The 19,878-nt window shown below is 43.9% G+C and overlaps 1 protein-coding gene across 4 annotated transcripts in view; it reads right to left on the bottom strand.

Moving 5' to 3' along the window:
- LOC112215694 (protein scribble homolog) overlaps nucleotides 1-19,878 on the bottom strand; it is a 138,708-nt gene that overhangs the window by 58,800 nt on the left and 60,030 nt on the right. For all 4 annotated transcript variants that reach the window (XM_042299175.1, XM_042299176.1, XM_042299177.1 and 1 more), the window contains exons 2-7: nucleotides 13,803-13,920; nucleotides 5,746-5,824; nucleotides 4,634-4,723; nucleotides 4,284-4,340; nucleotides 2,417-2,480; nucleotides 551-625 (exon numbers count right to left, since the gene is read on the bottom strand). In XM_042299175.1, the coding sequence (XP_042155109.1) occupies nucleotides 551-625; nucleotides 2,417-2,480; nucleotides 4,284-4,340; nucleotides 4,634-4,723; nucleotides 5,746-5,824; nucleotides 13,803-13,920 (483 nt within the window). The remainder of the gene's footprint in view (nucleotides 1-550; nucleotides 626-2,416; nucleotides 2,481-4,283; nucleotides 4,341-4,633; nucleotides 4,724-5,745; nucleotides 5,825-13,802; nucleotides 13,921-19,878) is intronic.

The raw sequence follows: 19,878 nt of genomic DNA, 5'->3' as shown, positions 1-19,878 counted from the left end.
GCTGTTTCCAAACAAAGCTTGATTTTGGAAGAAGCTAACCACTGAGCTAGTAAGCTAACTAGCTACTAAAATAGCATACCAAATGCTCAACTGCAGAGCATTTAGCACAGTTTACTTAATAGGTATAAGATACAGTATCTGGATACAGTATCTAGCTGGCAAACACTGAGTTGTGAGTTCCATACTGTAACTAGATCCCCTGGCGCGTGCTGCACAACAGTGAGTGACTCACAAGGCTCTGGTCTCTTATTTGTGTGCTTGTAAACAAAAATCCCATGACTGGGGACTTCCGGGAAAATGAATGACACAATCTTCTTTATCTCCTAACGTATTGCACAAGTTGAATGCAGGTATTTACTTCAAAACGTATATATTCAAATGTATACAAATAAAACACCAAAGAAATTGTTTCAACGGTAACGAAAAACCATCTCGTGGCTACTTCCAAATATCCCAGTATAAGGTATACCGCCCAAGCCTATATCATACTGAGCAATGTTCTGGTTCTAAGCGAATAAGGGCATGGATGCCAAGCCAGGACCGTACTCACTAGTGGCAAAGAGGAGAGCTGGTTGCGGTCCAACCACAGCTCCCGTAGGTTAGGGAGAGCACCAAGTGTGTCCGGCTGTTAGAGACAGAGGGAGGGCAAAAAGAGAAAAGAAAGGTAAACAAAGGGCCCAAAGTTGTCTTTGCTCTGCTTCTAGAGCAAGTAGGAACAAACATGCATCCTCCACTGTACTTAAATATGCATCATTTGGGAAGGGGAGAGGGGGCGTCTACATAAACACACATCATACGCCCCAAATACCACCGCGCTGGTGGAGTCCCCAAATGGCTGTGGGAAGGGGCAAGATTCACCTGACCAGACAATCAATCATATACACACACCCACACACTGTGCCTCTTCGCTATGCCCACAAACCACACAGGGGGGGAAAAAGCATGTTTTTATCCAAAACAAGATGCTTGCCCTAGCCTGTGTCCTGCACCAAATTCAATTTTTAAAAACGAGGCGCAATTAATTTGGGCTCCAAAAAAGCCATTGGGAATCAATCCCAGAAAACAATTCCTGTAAAATGACCCCAGATTGTATTTGAGTGACGCATTACATTAAAAGACTAGCATGCCTGGGAGGGATGAGCAATGTGCAGTATGACAGGCAGGCAGCCAGGTGGCAACATGACGTCTGGTTGTTTGCTCAGCCTCCGCCCGTCGGCTCAACAGGCATTATTTACCCTGTACATTGAGATGACTAGCCAGGCAGGCGTTCCCATGCTAAAAGAAGCAGGACTCAAAGGGCAACATATTACCTATGGAGCGCACAACATTTGACCAGGACCCCATCCCTTTTCCCTACATAGTACACTACTTTTGGCCAGGGACCATAGTAATGCACAATATAGGGAATAGGGTGCAACGTGGGATGCATTCATAGCACACAGGGGCCCTAATGTCCAACAGACCAGTTCCAAGCCATTGTGTTTGTTTGTGGGCTAGATATGTGGGTAAGATTGGGTGCTTGTGGTGGGGAAATGTAAGAAGGGTGTTTGGGTAGGGTGTGTGTGTGTGTGTGTGAGTGATCGCGCACGCCCGCACATGCTGGACATCAGGGTTGGGGTCAACTCAAATTGAAGGCATTCAATTCAGGAAGTAAACTTGAATTCCCATGAATAAATAATGTACATCTATATTCAATTCTCTTCTCAATAAAGAGAAAAGGAGAAGCTATGTCAAGTTTTTCTGGATTTTAAAATCAAATCACTTCTTGAAATGACCGACTTCAATTCAAATTGACCAACCAAAGATGGTTTAGTACAAAGATAAGTAGAAAAGGTTGTCCAATAGAAATCCCTGATCACGGTTGTAGGCGATATCACAGCTCATTCGCAGAAACACGTAATCGGGTCCAACGGTCATCTCGCTCTAAACTCCACATGTACAGGCCGTCAAATTAAAAAGCACTCTTTCGATAAAGTTGTTATTGACAAAAATGTAAAAGTGTCAGTGTGACACCCCGGTCTGGTGTGCAAAGTCTACTTCACAAGCGTTCCCGGAATGTTGGGTCTCTGGGTTTATAAAAATCTGTACCCCCAACCCTGCTGGACATCCAGGGAGTACGATCCTGTGTGGCATGTCCTGTGAGCTGTAAATCTAACCAGCTTGTATGCAAGACATGTTTTTGTGGCACAACATAAACCAGGGTCAAGGGTGCGTATATTTCTATGGCCCCCCCCATGTATGTTGAGAATGTGAGTTGTTGTCATGCTGTATATCACACATCCTTTACATAGTGTCTCCGTAGAAAATGGCACCCTATTCCCTATGTAGTTAACCACTTTGTACTAGGGCCCTTGGGCGCTGGTCAAAAGTAGTGCACAATATAGGGAACAGAGTGCTATTTAGAGCTTGTTCTTACCAACAAATCCAGTTCATTGCTGCCCAGGTCCAGATGCTCCAGTTTCACCAGGAAAGAGAGTGACCTGGATAAGCGAGAGAAACACAAATAAATCATAGAAAACACTGATGTAATGGGGACTACTGCACACTCAGACGACACGGTCTCATTGAAACTCACTCAGCGTTGTGAATATACAGTGCCTTCGGAAAGTACTCACACCCCTTTTTCCACACTGTTACGTTACAGCCTTATTCTAAAATGTATTACATTTTTTCATAATCAACCAACACACAATACTGCATAATGCCGAAGCGAAAACAGGTTTAGAAATTTTTGCAAATGAGTTTTTTTTTAATTAACAGAAAAACCTGATTTACATAAGTATTCAGACACTTTGCTATGAGACTCAAAATTGAGCTCAGGTGCATCCTGTTTCCATTGATCATCCTTGAGATGTTTTTACAACTTGGAGTCCATCTGTGGTAAATTCAATTGATTGGACATGATTTGGAAAGGCACACGCCTGTCTATATAAGGTCCCACAGTTGAAAGTGCATGTCACAGCAAAAACCAAGCCATGAGGTCGAAGGAATTACACAGATCTGGGAAGGGTTCCATAACATTTCTGCAGCTTTGAAGGTCCCCAAGAACACAATGGCCTCCATCATTCTCAAATGGAAGAAGTTTGGAACCACGTAGACTCTTCCTAGAGCTGGTCACCCGGCCAAACTGAGCAATCGGGGGAAAAGGGCCTTTGTGGACGCTCAGACCATGAGAAACAAGATCCTCTGTTCTGATGAAACCAAGATTGAACTCTTTGGCCTGAATGCCTAGTGTCACATCTGGAGGAAACCTGGCACCATCCCTACGGTGAATCATAGTGGAGGCAGCATCATGCTGCGGGGATGTTTTTCAGCGGTAGGGACTGGGAGACAGAGGATTGAGGGAAAGATGAACAAAGCAAAGTACAGAGAGATCCTTGATGAAGTCCCACGTGCTCTGGAGAAGGTTTTCAGACTGGGGTGAAGGTTCACCTTCCACCAGGACAACGATCCTAAGCACACATCCAAGACAACTCAGGAGTGGCTTCGAGACAAGTCTCTAAATGTCCTTGAGTGGCCCAGCCAGAGCCCGGACTTGAACCCGATTGAACATATCTGGAGAGACCTGAAAATAGCTGTGCAGCAAAGCTCCCCATCCATCCTGACAGAGCTTGAGAGGATCTGCAGAGAAAAATGGGGGAAACGCCACAAATACAGATGTGCCAAGCTTGAGGCTGTAATCACTGCCAAAGGTGTTTCAACAAAGTACTGAGTAATTTTTATTTTACATTTAACCTTTATTTAACTAGGCAAGTCAGTTAAGAACAAATTCTTATTTACAATGACAGCCTACTGGGGAACAGCCTTGTTCTGGGTTAGTACGACAGATTTTTACCTTGTCAGCTCGGGGATTCGATCCAGCAACCTTTCGGTTACTAGTCCAACACTAACCACTGCCGCCCCAAAAGGGGTCTGAATACTTTCCAAAAGCACACTGTGATGTATTTGAAGGCGACTTCTGGACTGTTACAGTCTGGACCAGACAGACTAACTGATTGTCAGACTAAACCATCACGCCCAATCATTGACACATTCCCACACAGTCACACACATGACAAGCTGGTCATTCAGCAAATCACACATTTACAGTCTGTTCCTCTCACAACAACTGTATCCATAGTGAAGAGAGCAAATAATGTTGGTTGCTAGTGAACAGATATACTAGAGAGGACTTTGTGCTTCAAATCACCAGTCATATCATCAAGGTCTCCTTTCTAGGAAATAACCACCTTCCCTAGCATGGAGGGTGGCTGGGACTATGCCAGACTGAAGAGGGCACTTACGTGGGCAGGGACTTGAGCAGGTTCTCCCTGAGCTCCAGCGTCACCAGGTTGGCCAGGCTGCAGGAGAGAGGGAAGAGAGGACGAGAGAAGAGGAGGAGGAGTTAAGTCTGAAGGCCCTGGTTAACTTTGCATGGCGTTTGGTCTCGTCCAACCGGTCACGCAGTCAGGCTATCTGAGAACCCATTGTGTCATGTAATTACGCCTTTACCAAGGTCTGTCATTTTACAGAACGAGGAGGCTGAATGTTTAGAGTAAGAAGGAAACCTGTGTAGGAGTTGGTTACAAACACCCATGCATGCAAGGTGGTTGGTCTGCATATTTTGTTGGTGCGTGTGTGTGTGTGCACTTACTTTCCTATGTCGTTGGGCAGTGTCTGCAATGAAACATCGTTAAGTGCCAGGTGGGCGAGCCCTCTGAGCTGAGTGAAACCATCAGGCAACCTGGTGACGAGGACAGAAAGGGAGAGGGGAAAACAGATGGAGAGAAACACAGAGAAAAAAAATGGCCCTTTAACACCAGCCCTTGAAGCACTTGGAACAGCTGCTTCATCTGCCTATGGCAGCATCCCAAATAGCACCCTATTCCTGTCATATATGCACTTTTTTAGTGGTGCACTATATAGGAAAAGGGTGCCATTAGGGACGCAGCGTAAGTGGCCAGATCCATCTGTCAAAGCACTCACCATCACCACTCCTGCCAACAGTTCCTTTCTTATTCTATAGAAGTAAAAGCAGGGAGATGGTTTGCCTCGCCAAAAGCATTACACTTCTACTGTATACTTAAACGCCATGTTAAAATGTGCAATACAGCCGTTTTTTCCTCAATATATTATCATTTCTCAAGCAATCATTTTGCTAGGACTGTCTGGGAGATGTCTGAGTGGGGAGGGGACAACTGAAAACTAGCTTATATTAGCAGAGAGGCTTGGAACGCTTTCTTATTGGTCTATTAACTAATTAACCGTGGCGTAACCATGCAGGCCAAAACAGGCTGAACTGTCAGGCAGTCTTTTCAAACAGTTCTTAGACTAAAAGGGCATTATCATCACTTTCACTATATCACAGTATTATTCCAATCGCAGTGTGGAAATATGGACACAGGAAATCACGCTTTTGACTGTACTGGGCCTTTAATGTAGTTTCAAGGTCAGAGAACAGCATACTGTAGCCTCACAAAGCCTTGTTCTCCTCCAGGTGTCTTGCTCATGTACTGTACATAATCTAATACTGAGAAAGGGCCTGCTCTGAGCCTTTGACACATCTGGGCAACAACTACCTGCACAGTTCGTTGCACATTTGTTTCATTGTCTTGAACTGTTTATCTTCAGGCCATTATGGAAAGGAAATAATCACAACATGACACAAAGCACAAGTATGACAGTGACCTCCCCCATATATCTCAAAGGCAAAAACACAATGGCAACAGCAGAGAGAGAGAGGTGGCACTGGACTGATCCACTAACTTGGAGAGGGGGTTTCCACTGAAGTCTGCAATCTCCAATGCCTTGCAGAACTTAATGCTCTCGGGGATCTCAGGAATGTCTGTGGACAGAGACAGAGATTAGAGAGGGGGAGCACAGTCAGATATAACAATACTGTATACTGCTTTTCCTGTCACCTGCTATATGATATGTACACCAAGGACACGAGAGAGAAAATACTATTTCCATTGTGTGTGCTCGTGCGAAGTTGCAAAATGAGAAACCATTTGAGATCGGTTTGACGTAAACAATCAAGGGCGGAATTGACTTCTGCCATTGATTTGTAATGAGGGGGGTTACAGTGCATTCGGAAAGTATTCAGACAGCTTCACTTTTCCACATTGTGTTACGCTACAAATCAAATGTTAATCGTCACATGCGCCGAATGCAGGTGTAGACCTTGTAGACCTTGCAGGTGTAGACCTAGGTGTAGACCTTACTTATGAGCACCTAACCAACAATGCAGTTGAAAAGAATACGGATGAAAATAAGAGATAAAAGTAACAAGTAATTCAAGAGCAGCAGTAAAATAACAATATCGAGACTGTACCGGTACCCCCGCTGTATATAGAGTCAATGTGTGGGGGCACCGGTTAGTTGAAGTAATACGTACATGTAGGTAGGGTTATTAAAATGACTATGCATAGATGATAACAACAGAGAGTAGCAGCGGTGTAAAAGGGGGAGGGGGGAAATGCAGTAGTCTGGGTAGCTATTTGATTAGATGTTCAGGAGTCTTATGGCTTGGGGTGGAAGCTGTTTAATAGCCTCTTGGATCTAGACTTGGCGCTCCGGTACCACTTGCCGTGCGGTAGCAGAGAGAACAATCTATGACTAGGGTGGCTTGAGTCTTTGACAATTTTTAGGGCCTTCCTCTGACACCGCCTGGTATAGAGGTCCTGGATGACAGGAAGCTTGGCCTCAGTGATGCCAGGGGCAATACGCACTACCCTCTGTAGTGCCTTGCGGTCGGAGACCGAGCAGTTGCCACACCTGGCAGTGATGCAACCAGTCAGGTCATGCTCTCGATGGTGCAGCTGTAGAACCTTTTGTGTATCTGAGGACCCATGCCAAATCTTTTCAGTCTCCTGAGGGGGAATAGGTTTTGTCGTGCCCTCTACACCGTCTTGGTGTGCTTGGACCATGTTAGTTTGTTGGTGATGTGGACACCAAGGAACTTGAAGCTCTCAACCTGCTCCAAGGCAGCCCCGTCAATGAGAATAGGGGCATGCTCGGTCCTCTTTTTCCTGTAGTCCATGATTATCTCCTTTGTCTTGATCACGTTGAGGGAGAGGTTGATGTCCTGGCACCACCCGGCCAGGTCTCTGACCTCCCTAAAGGCTGTCTCTTCGTTGTCGGTGATCAGGCCTACCGCTGTTGTGTCATCGTCAAACTTAATGATGGTGTTGGAGTCGTGCCTGGCATTGCAGTCATGAGTGAACAGGGAGGGAGGGAACTGAGCACGCACCCCTGAGGGGCCCCTGTGTTGAGGATCAACGCGGTGGATGTGTTGTTCCCTAACCTTACCACCTGGGGGCGGCCCGTCAGTTCTTAGCTTATTGATGAGCTTCGGGGGCACTATGGTGTTGAACACTGAGCTGTAGTCAATGAATAGCATTCTCACATAGGCATTCCTTTTGTCCATGCTCACAGTACAGGCCCTTGCAGTCCGTCTGGCCCCTCGGCCTTGTGAACGTTGACCTGTTGCGGAGAGCGTGATCACACAGTCTTCCGGAACAGCTGGTGATCTCATGCATGTTTCAGTGTTATTTTCCTCAAAGCAAGAATAGAAGTAGTTTAGCTCATCTGGTAGGCTCGGTTCACTGGTCAGCTCTCGGCTGTGCTTCCCTTTGTAGTCTGTAATGGTTTGCAAGCCCTGCCACGATTCGATCTTAGTCCTGTTTTGACACTTTGCCTGTTTGATGGTGCATCGGAGGGCAGAGCAGGATTTCATATAAGCTTCCGGGTTATAGTCCCGCTCCTTGAAAGCGGCAGCTCTAGCCTTGAGCTCAGTGCAGATGTTGCCTGTAATCCATGGCTTCTGGTTGGGGTATGTACTAGAGGTCGACCAATTATGAATTTCAACGCCGATACAGATTATTGGAGGACCAAAAAAGCCAATTTTTTACATTTTTTATTTGAAATAATGACAATTACAACATTACTGAATGAACACTTATTTTAACTTAATATAATACCTCAATAAAATCAATTTAACCTCAAGTAAATGATGAAACATGTTCAATTTGGTTTAAATAATGCAAAGACAAAGTCTTGGAGAAGAAAGTAAAAGTGCAATATGTGCTATGTAAGGGTGATTGAAAGATAAACTGACGTCCACAACAGAACATGAGGACATATGAAAGCTGGTGGTTCCTTTTAACATGAGTCTTCAATATTCCCAGGTAAGAAGTTTTAGGTTGTAGTTATTATAGGAATTATAGGACTATTTCCCTATATACCATTTGTATTTCATTAACCTTTGACTAATAGACGTTCTTATAGGCACTTCAGTATTGCCAGTGTAACAGTATAGCTTCCGTCGCTCTCCTCGCTCGAACCAGCAACACAACGACAACAGCCACCATCGAAGCAGCGTTACCCATGCAGAGCAAGGGAAACAACCACCCCAAGGCTCAGAAAGCTATTAGCGCGCGCTAACTAGCTAGCCATTTCACTTCGGTTACACCAGCCTCATCTTGGGAGTTGATAGGCTTGAAGTCATAAACAGCGCAATGCTTGACGCACAACGAAGAGCTGCTGGCAAAACGCACGAAAGTGCTGTTTGAATGAATGTTTACGCACCTGCTTCTGCCTACCACCACTCAGTCAGATACTTGTATGCTTAGTCAGATTATATGCAACGCAGGACACGCTAGATAATATCTAGTAATATCATCAACCATGTGTAGTTAACTAGTGATTATGATGGATTGTTTTTATAAAGATAAGTTTAATGCTAGCTAGCAACTTACCTTGGCTTACTGCATTCGCGTAACAGGCAGTCTCCTTGTGGAGTGCAACGAGAGAGAGGCAGGTCGTTATTGCATTGGACTAGTTAACTGTAAGGTTGCAAGATTGGATCCCTCGAGCTGACAAGGTGAAATTGTCATCCTGCCCCTGAACGAGGCAGTTAACCCACCATTCCTAGGCCGTCACTGAAAATAAGACTGACTGTTCTTGACTGACTGACTTGCCTAGTTAAATAAATTAAATAAAAAACAATAAATGTAATTTTTTATTATTATTTTAAAACGGCAAATCGGCACCCAAAAATACCGATTTCCGATTGTTATGAAAACATGAAATCGCCCTAATTAAATCGGCCATTCCGATTAAGCGGTCGACCTCTAGTATGTACGTACGGTCACAGTGGGGACAAGTCATCGATGCACTTATTGATGAAGCCAATGACTGATATGGTGTACTCCTCAATGCCATCGGAGGAATGCCGGAACATATTCCAGTCTGTGCTAGCAAAACAGTCCTGTAGTTTAGCATCTGCTTCATCTGACCACTTTTTTTATTGATCTAGTCACTGGTGCTTCCTGCTTTAATTTCTGCTTGTAAGCAGGGATCAGGAGGATAGAATTATGGTCAGATTTGCCAAATGGAGGGCAAGGGAGAGCTTTGTACGGGTCTCTGTGTGTGGAGTAAAGGTGGTCCAGAGTTCTTTTTCCTCTGGTTGCACATTAACATGCTGATAGAAAGTTGGTCAAATGGATTTAGGTTTCCCTGCATTAAAGTCCCTGGCTACTAGGAGCGCCGCCTCTGGGTGAACGTTCTCTTGTTTGCTTATGGCGGAATACAGCTCATTCAATGTTGTCTTAGTGCCAGCCTCTGACTGTGGTGGTATGTAAACAGCTACGAAAAATACATATGAAAACTCTAGGAAGAAGTATCTCATGATAAGCTGGAGACCACACTCAGGTACCACTACACTCAGCTCGAGACTTCCTTACATATCGACACACCTACTCATTCAAGGGTTTTTCTTTATTTTTACTATTTTCTACATTGTAGAATAATAGTGAAGACAAAAAAATATTAAATAACACATATGGAATCATGTAGTAACCCCCAAAAAAAGTGTTAAACAAATCACAATATATTTTATATGAGATTCTTCAAAGTAGCCACACTTTCATGCTGACCAAACCGGACGTGCACCTGCGCCATCGCGCTGTTGATTTTGTACCCCCATACCAGACACGATTAGGACACACATGTTGAAATATCAAAACAAAGTCAGAAACAATTAGCGTAATTTCTGGACTATTAAGCGCACCTGAATATAAACCGCACCCACTGAATAAATAAAAAAAATATGTATTTTGTACATAAATAAGCTGCACGTCTATAAGCCGCAGGTGCCTACCGGTACATTGAAACAAATGAACTTTACACAGCCTTTAAACGAAACACTGCTTGTAACAAAAATAAATAGGCTTTTAAACTAAACACGGCTTGTAACAAAAATAAATAGGCTTTAACGAAACACGGCTTGTTACAAAAATGTTTAAAAAAAATAGCAGTAAACAGTAGCCTACCAAGAAAGTCATTGGTCACCATCTTCCTCCTCCTGTGCACTGAAACCACTTAAGTCATCTCCTTCGGTGTCGGAGTTGAATAGCCTCAGAATTGCTTTATCCGATGTTGGATCGCTGCCCTCTTCAACACGCAGCAGTCCAGCCTTTCGAAACCCGTTGATGATTGTGGATTTTTTGACAATGCTCCACGCTGTCAGCAGCTCTATTTCCTTTCCCAACAGCCAGATCGATCGCCTTCAACTTGAAAGCTGCATCATATGCATTTCTCCGTGTCTTTGCCATGATGAGGGTGACAAAATTACTACCGTAATCAGAATGATGGGAAGTTTGAGCGCGCTCGATTTACGTCACACTATGTGACAGTGCGTAGTTTTTTGGCGGCATGAATCTTGTGAATGCGGGAAAAATCCATAAATTAGCTGCGTCATTGTATAAACCGCGAGGTTCAAAGCGTGGGAAAAAAGTAGCAGTTTATAGTCCGGAAATTACGGTATATTAAATTTGGGTACAGGTCGAAAAGCATTCAACATTTAAGGCAGCTTGCTGTTGCTAGCTATTTTTCCAGGGACATAAATATTGGGTTGTCATTTTACCTGAAATTCACAAGGTCCTCTACTCCGAAAATTAATCCTCAGATAAATCGGTAAACCGAATTCCTCGTCATCTCTCCTCCTTACTCTGGCTTCTTTTTTACGTCTTTGGACGTTATATGGAGGTTGGCAGCCAACTTTACGGTGCATTACTACAACCGACTGGAATGTGGACGTCAGTTCATCTTTCAATCACCCACGTGTGTATATGCTCCTAAACACCAATGAGGAGATGGGAGAGGCCGGACTTGCAGCGTGTTGAGCAGCGTGTTGAGCATCACAAATATAACCTATAACCTAACCTCTATTTTAGCGCAGTGTGAGTGCAATGATTGAATAACGTGTACATTTATTTTGCACGGACGTGAGACGTGAGCAGTGTGGTCAGCATGTTTACCTTAATGACAGCTTTGCACACTCTTGGCATTCTCTCAACCAGATTCATGAGGTCACCTGGAATGCATTTTAATTAACAGCTGTGCCTAGTTAAAGGTTTATTTGTTTAATTTATTTGCTTCTTAACGCGTTTGAGGCAATCAGTTGTGTTGTGACAAGATAGGGGTGGGTATACAGAAGATAGCCCTATTTGGTAAAAAAAAAACAAGTCTATATTATGGCAAGAACAGCTCAAATAAGAAAAGAGAATCAACAGCTCATCATTACTTTAAGACATGAAGGTCAGTCAATCTGGAACATTTCAAGAACTTTGAACATTTCTTCAGGTGCAGTCGCAAAAACCATCAAACGCTATTATGTTACTGGCTTTCATGAGGACCGCCACAGGAAATGAAGACCCAGAGTTACCTCTGCTGCAGAGGATAAGCTCATTAGAGTTAACAGCCTCAGAAATTGCAGCCCAAATAAATGCTTCACAGAGTTCAAGTAACAGACATCTCAACTGTTCAGAGGAGACTGCGTGAATCAGGCATTCATGGTCGATTTGCTGCAAAGAAACCACTACTAAAGGACACCAATAAGAAGAGACTTGCTTGGGCCAAGAAACACAAGCAATGGACATTAGACTGGTAGAAATGTGTCCTTTGGTCTGATGAGTCCAAATTTGAGATTTTTGGTTCCAACCGCCGTGTCTTTGTGAGACGCAGAGTAGGTGAACGGATTATCTCCACATGTGTGGTTCCCACCGTTAAGCATGGAGGAGGTGGTGTGATGGTGCTTTGCTGGTGACACTGATTTATTTAGAATTCAAGGTACACTTAACCAGCACGGCTACCACAACATTCTGCAGCAACGGTCACATATGGTTTGCGCTTAGTCCCCACTATCATTTGTTTTTCAACAGGACAATGACCCAACACACCTCCAGTGTGTAAGGGCTATTTGACCAAGAAGGAGAGTGATGGAGTGCTGCATCAGTCCCCCACAATCACCCGACCTCAACCCAATTGGCAAGGTTTGGGATGAGTTGGACCGCAGAGTGAAAGAAATGCACCTAAGAAGTGCTCAGCATATGTGGGAACTCCTTCCAGACTGTTAAAAAGCATTCCCGGTGAAGCTGGTTGAGAGAATGCCAAGAGTGTGCAAAGCTGTCATCAAGGCAAAGGTTGGCTACTTTGAAGAATCTCAAATATAAAATATATTTTGATGATTAAAATAATTTTGGTTACTACACGATTCTATGTGTGTTATTTCATAGTTTTGATGTCTTCACTTTTATTCTACAATGTATAAAATAGTAAAAAATAAAAACCCTTGAATGAGTAGGTGTGTCCAAACTTTTGACTGGTACTGTAAGTATTGAGACCCTTTGCTATGAGACTCGGAAGGTTCACCTTACAACCGGACAACGACCCTAAGCACACAGGCAAGACAACGCAGGAGTGGATTGTCCTTGAGTGGCCCAGCCAGAACCCGATCAAACATCTCTGGATAGACCTGAAAATAACTGTGCAGCAACGCGACCCATCCAACCTGACAGAGCTTTAGAGGATCTGCAGAGAAGAATGGGAGAAACTCCCCAAATCCAGGTGTGCCAAGCTTGTAGCATCATACCGAAGGAGATTCGAGGCTGTAATCGCTGCCAAAGGTGCTTCAACAAAGTACTGAGTAAAGGGTCTGAATACTTATGTAAATGTAGTATTTCAGTAGTTTTTTTTATACATATACAAACATTTCTAAAAAAACAGTTTTCGCTTTGTCATTATGGTGTACTGTGTCTATATTGCTGATTGAAGAAATAAAACATTTGAATCCATTTTAGAATAAGGCTTTACTGTAAAAAAAAAAAAAAAAAATGTGGAAAGGATGAAGGGGTCTGAATACTTCCCGAATGTACAGCTGTGTCTGTCCGGAGCTCAATGGTGCAGCTAGCGCGAGCTGCCGGGCCGTAGCCTACCCAGATTATAGTTGATAAAATGTTTCACGTTTGTTGCAGACAGCCAGAGCGATTGAAGAACATGAACAAACCCCCATGCGTAGCAAATGTGTTTCATAAGATATTTATGTATATCAGGATATTTTCTACCTGCAATGTTTTTATTAGAACACAGGTGTTTATATATGGAAAAAACACGTTTTACATTTCAACCAATCGATTGGAAAGAACAGATGACTCTCGATCGACTAAGATTTTATTTTGCCGGGGACAGCCCTAGTTTCTATTGGTCTATTTAGACTTTTGCCTGCTTGCTTGTATTTTGTTAAGCTCGCCTGCCCATGAATGCAGGTTTTTGCTCTAGGTCTTACTTTGTTGGTTCTCTGTAAGGGATGTTATTCAGAATTTGACATTTATTACCGGGTGGTTAAAATTGGTGTCTGTTTATGGTGGTAATTTGCACGCACGTCTGCTGTATGCTGGTTTTGAACCTGGTTTTGACCCCAGCAGAGGGGCCGCAGACCGCCAGACCCCTGTGTGTGTGTGTGTGTGTTCAAGCGCACGTACCGTTTCTGGAGATGTCGAGCTCCACCAGCTGCATGAAGTTGGCCACCTCAGGAGGGAGCCTCTGGATCTCATTGTCACTCAGACCCAGTTTCCGCAGGTTCAGAAGTCTGAAGAAAGGCTAAAGAGACAGAGGAACACTGGGTTAGGACAACACAGCTTTGACAAAGAAACACGTCAGCTTTTTAATAAATAACAGCATTGAAAAATGACATCACCAAGCCATTTCGTAGCGTTGGCATATTTAAACTTGACTGGGTTAGGACACTTCCCATCTGCAACACATAGCCTATGCTGTAACCAAACATTAGACTCAACATTTGTCAATGAGATCAAAGAGTTGATCGAGGGTGCATGTGAACGCAAAAAGGTTGGGATAAATCAACTATGTCGTGCTGTTTACCAGAAAAGTTAGTGTTGAACTTTTGATGCAGTGCATGCTCACATGGTGCAATTTAGATAAACAATCAGCGCATCTCAATTCCCTCCACTCCATCAAAACACGCGGCAGACATCAGCACGCTACGGGTTGCACACACAGAACTACACACATATCCCTGTAGGTTTACCAGGGCAGGCCTACATCTTTCAAAAATATTTACTTCAATTCCATCAACACATCCCTAAACCCCTCCTTGTATCACCATGGCAACGGCAGCCCCCCCAAAAGTGGCTTTGGATAGCACAGCCTGAGCAGAGCTCTCCTAACAAGTACTTTACTCACAAGAGGCTGGTTGTTGGATTCAGAACACACCTCCAGCAGGCAAGACCGGGCGGCTAGACGGGCTGACGGTGTGTCCTCCGCTGCTAGCTACACAGCCTGGAAGGCTGGCACAGGGAACGGGTCCCAAACTACGCAGCCATTAACTCTTCAAGCCTCCCACTGCAGCCACAGAGGGCCAGCGTCCTAATCTGGTCCGCCAGGGCAATGAGGGAATCATAGTAATAACACACTCAGACGGGTTGCCTGACAACGTAACGACAATGATGTGCGCACATTGCATAGGCAAAAGGCTGTGCTATGATTCTGAAGGGTCAGAGAGCAACAATGACAAGAAGATGCCGTGTGGGGAATCATAGGCGGCTTGTCTCAGCGACTTGTATCTTGTTCTTGATACCATGCCTTGTTTTGAGGTGTGTTGACTCATGTCACATCTATGCTAATATGGCTCAAATCCACTAGCTAGCTAACCAACAACAGTAACAATGTCTTTGAGAGACAACAAGTACCTTATTGTGTGAATGTATGTGTTTTCAATAAACATTGAGGCAAAATATAGTTGACATAATCCTATAATTGTAAATCAACCCTGTCTGTTTCCGGCCTCTCGGGAGCACGCACATCGGTTTTGCAGGTAAACATCCCAGCCATCTATGGTAGCGGGGCAATGAGGACAAAGTGAGCGAACTCCGATTCTTAAACAGGAATCCATGATTCAGAATCAGAGCGCATTCCGAGCAGTCAGAGGACATGAAGCCTGAACCCAAAGTCAACCTAGACAGACTCAACTTAGTGTCATCTTGGATGCCCTTGAGTGAAAGGCAGATCTTTGCGTGTCACGAAACCCAACAGTTTGACTTGCTTAATGTGAAAATCCCGTAAATTCCTAACTGGTTCCCACCAATCAAGATGTTTTGCAATTCCACTGCAATATTCCTGTCTCTATGGGGAAGTTGCATAAACGTTCTGAGGCGTATCGAGTAAATCAAGGACTTCCTTTGTCCAGCGTGCTGTAATGTTCCTGTCCGACAGGCAGCAGTGGAAAAGACAATGTTTGTGTCCCAACTGGCACCCTATTCCGTATACAGTGCACTAATTTTGACCAGGCGCCATTGGGCTCTGGTGAAAAGTGGAGCACTATATAGGGGAATGGGGTGACAGTTGGGACACAACCAATATGACATGCTAGGAGACAGCTCTACAATTACACTGCCAGACGGACGAACGATGCTGCAGCTCTGCTCTTCACTGACACACGCTTCCTCTGTATCTGGCTGGGGTCGGGTGGTGAGCTGCACTCTCTCCCCTAGGAGTGTTTGTGCGTGTGAGAGTGTGTGTATGGTAATGTGTGGCAGAGAGAGAGATGTTGTGGTGACGTACGGTGGCTCTGTCAGGTGACTGGTATCGGGAAGAGAAAATAGGAGCCAGGGGACTGGATGAAACCCAAATCAGCCCCTTCCCCTCGCCCCTTGAGCTGGAACAATAAACCGAAAATGGTCAACACCGAACACTTATCGCAGGCCTTTTGCTGATATCGTTCATTATGATAAGTAGCCTCTACTAGATAAATGATTGTTAATGGGCCAATTGATGGCTACAACTATCAAACTAGTAGTAGTTTAAAGGATTTTTTTTTTTTTAATTACAGTGGTGCACACTGTTAGAAACTTGTCGTTCTATGAATTGCTATAGCAATACGGATTATCGCCCGAAGCTGAGGGAGTGAAAATGGAGGGTGTCGGGGCTAATTAGACCCTCCAATAGCCACTCTGGCTTCAGAGCAAAGTGGAATCCCATAGGGCACAGCATTATTTGAGTTTACGTTTGTTTTATTATTTAAAAGTGGAACATGAATTTGCATGTCTTGAAGTTGATAGCAAGTTGGTCAGGGCGAGGGGGTTGTTTGGGATTCACTGTCTGTGACCTGCCCCGGGCCCAAAGAAAGCAGCCGCACACCACTGGCACAAGCGTTTACCCTAGAGCAGGAGGACCTCCACACACACACACATTTACGCACCCGTACACACACAAAACACAGGTGTGCACACACACCTAACCTGTAGCCCTCGACATTGACTCTGTATCGTACCCCTGTATTGTTACATTGTGTTACTTTTTATTTTTTACTTCAGTTTATTTAGTGAATATTTTAACTATTTATTGAAATGCATTGTTGGTTAAGGGCCTGCAAGTAAGGATTTCATGGTAAGGTCTACACCTGTTATATTCGGCGCATATGACAAATAATATTTGATTTGACCCACACACACACACACAGACAGAGAGGTCTTCAAGTTCAGGGTTGTTTTCTGCCAACCAGACAGACAGACATTCAACAGGAGTCAAGTAAGTTCATGGGCAGAGACAGAGACATTTGCTTAAGCATTCCCATACCAACCACTTGAGTCAGGAAAACAACAGGAGACCCCAAAACAGAGAGAAGGGGGGTGGGAACGTCTCCATGTGAGACCATACCAATTTAGATTAAAGCCTCAATATATTCCCCTTCCCTTCTCTCAGAGGGTTTGTCCAAAATGGCACCTTACTCCATTAAGAGCATTTATTTTGACCCGAGCCAATGTGGCTCTGGTCAAAAATAGTGTACTACATACGGACTTAGGGGTGCAATTTGGGACACAACCCAGTGTCTGCAGAGCTCAGCGATAGCAGGCCATGTAACACAATCAGTCCTCTGAATGGACGATTTTGCCCCACTGACAAAGACGGCCATTCAGTCTGCTGCAGAGTGGCTAGTCGGGATTGACCATGTCAACTTCTGTGCTATGTTGATTATGTACTCATAAACGATGGTATCACACCCTATTGGCAAAACGTAAACAAATAAATTCTGTTAAAGCACCATTGGGCTATTGCGCCAAATCGCATGCTACGACTGGAAGAATCATGACAAAAGATAATGTTGTTGAAAGCCTGGGCAGAGGCTAAAGTGCAGGCAAATCTTTTTGAATATTCCTTTTTGGTTGAGCTTCAGGATGGAAAAGGTGTGTGTGTCTCGCGCACATGATGGAGCAAAGTGACACTGAACCGATGAGGAACGGGCTCTCATACAGTTGTGAGTTAGGCTATAAATCACGGGCTCGATAGAAACAAAGTTCACCTTCCTCAGAAGTGGATAATAATTGCTTTATCTGCCTCATCCTCCGCTCATAATAAGCCATTGTTTGTTCTATCTTTCATAAAGCTGTGATTGAGATTAGCCTATGCCTAGGACAACCGTACCTTCTTAGGCTATTGGACTATACCGTGGTTCTTCCTTTAAAGTTGCGTCGTACTGCGGCACAGCTTGCGGGCTGCGGCAGAATTCTATGGCACGTTACTTACAGTTGAAGTCGGAAGTTGACATAGGTTGGAGTCAGTAAAACACGTTTTTTCAACCACTCCACACATTTCTTGTTAACAAAGTATAGTTTTGGCAAGTCGGTTAGGACATCCACGTTGTGCATGACAAGAAATATTTCCAACAATTGTTTACAGCATCTTCACAAGGTCCTTTGCTGTTGTTCTGGGATTGATTTGCACTTTTCGCACCAAAGTACATTAATCTCTAGGAGACAGAACGCGTCACCTTCCTGAGCGGTATGACGGCTGCGTGGTCTCATGCTGTTAATACTTGCGTACTATTGTTTGTACAGGTGAACGTGGTATGTTCAGGCGTTTGGAAATTGCTCCCAATGATGAACCAGACTTGTGAAGGTCTGCAATTGTTTTTCTGAGGTCTTGGCTGATTTCTTTTGATTTTCCCATGATGTCAAGAAAAGGGACACCGAGTTTGAAGGTAGGCCTTGAAATACATCCACAGGCACACCCTCCAATTAACTCAAATTATGTCAATTAGCCTATCAGAAGCTTCTGAAGCCATGACATAATTTTCTGGAATTTTCCAAGCTGTTTAAAGGCACAGTCAACTTAGTGTATGTAAACTTCTGGCCCACTGGAATTGTGATACAGTGAATTATAAGTTAAATAATCTGTCTATGAACAATTGTTGGAAGAATTACTTGTGTCATGCACAAAGTAGATGTCCTAACCAACTTGCCAAAACTATAGTTTGTTAACAAGAAATTTGTGGAGTGGTTGAAAAACTAGTTTTAATGACTCCAACCTAAGTGTATGTACATTTCTGACTTCAACTGTACATGCATACATAAAATTGATCAGAAATACAGTGAAGACATTGTTAATATTGTAAATGACTATTGTAGCTGGAAACGGCAGATTCTATATGGAATATCTACATAGGAATACAGAGGCCCATTATCAGCAACCGTCACTCCTGTGTTCCACTGGCACGTTGTGTTAGCTAATCCAAGTTTATCATTTTAGAAAACCCTTTTGCAATTATGATAGCACAGCCTAGAAGGCCAGCATCCCAGAGTCACCTCTTCACTGTTGATGTTGAGACTGGTGTTTTGCTTGTACTATTTCATGAAGCTGCCAGTTAAGGACATGTGAGGCATCTGTTTCTCAAACTAGACACTAATATACTTGTCCTCTTGCTCAATTGTGCACCGGGCCCTCTTACTCGTCCTTTTATTCTGGTTAGGGCCAGTTTGCGCTGTTCTGTGAAGGGAGTGGTACATAGTGTTGTACGAGATCTTCAGTTTCTTGGCAATTTCTCGCATGGAATAGCCTTCATTTTTCAGAACAAGAATAGACTGATGAGTTTCAGAAGAAAGTACTTTATTTCTGGCCATTTTGATCCTGTAATCGAACCCACAAATGCTGATGCTCCAGATACTCAACTAGTCTAAAGAAAGCCAGTTTTATTGCTCCTTTAATAAGCACGTCCTGCAGGCCCAGGCATGGATCAAAGCTGGCGAAACATTCAATGACGTCATCTTCACAGAGGAATCATTGTAGGACTTTTAATGAATTTATTTGCAAATTATGGTGGAAAATAAGTATTTGGTCAATAACAAAAGTTTCTCAATACTTTGTTATATGGGGTTGAGATCCGGAGACTGGCTAGGCCACTCCAGGATCTTGAAATGCTTCTTACGAAGCCACTCCTTCGTTGCCCGGGCGGTGTGTTTGGGATCATTGTCGTGCTGAAAGACCCAGCCACATTTCATCTTCATTGCCCTTGCTGATGGAAGGAGGTTTTCACTCAAAATCTCACGATACATGGCCCCATTCATTCTTTCCTTTACACGGATCAGTCGTCCTGGTCCCTTTGCAGAAAAACAGCCCCAAAGCATGATGTTTCCACCCCCATGCTTCACAGTAGATATGGTGTTCTTTGGATGCAACTCAGCATTCTTTGTCCTGCAAACACGACGAGTTGAGTTTTTACCAAAAAGTTATATTTTGGTTTCATCTGACCATATGACATTCTCC

Source organism: Oncorhynchus tshawytscha, linkage group LG16, assembly GCF_018296145.1.
Source record: "Oncorhynchus tshawytscha isolate Ot180627B linkage group LG16, Otsh_v2.0, whole genome shotgun sequence".
NCBI lineage: Eukaryota > Metazoa > Chordata > Actinopteri > Salmoniformes > Salmonidae > Oncorhynchus > Oncorhynchus tshawytscha.
This window is presented reverse-complemented; position numbering and strand designations above follow the sequence as displayed.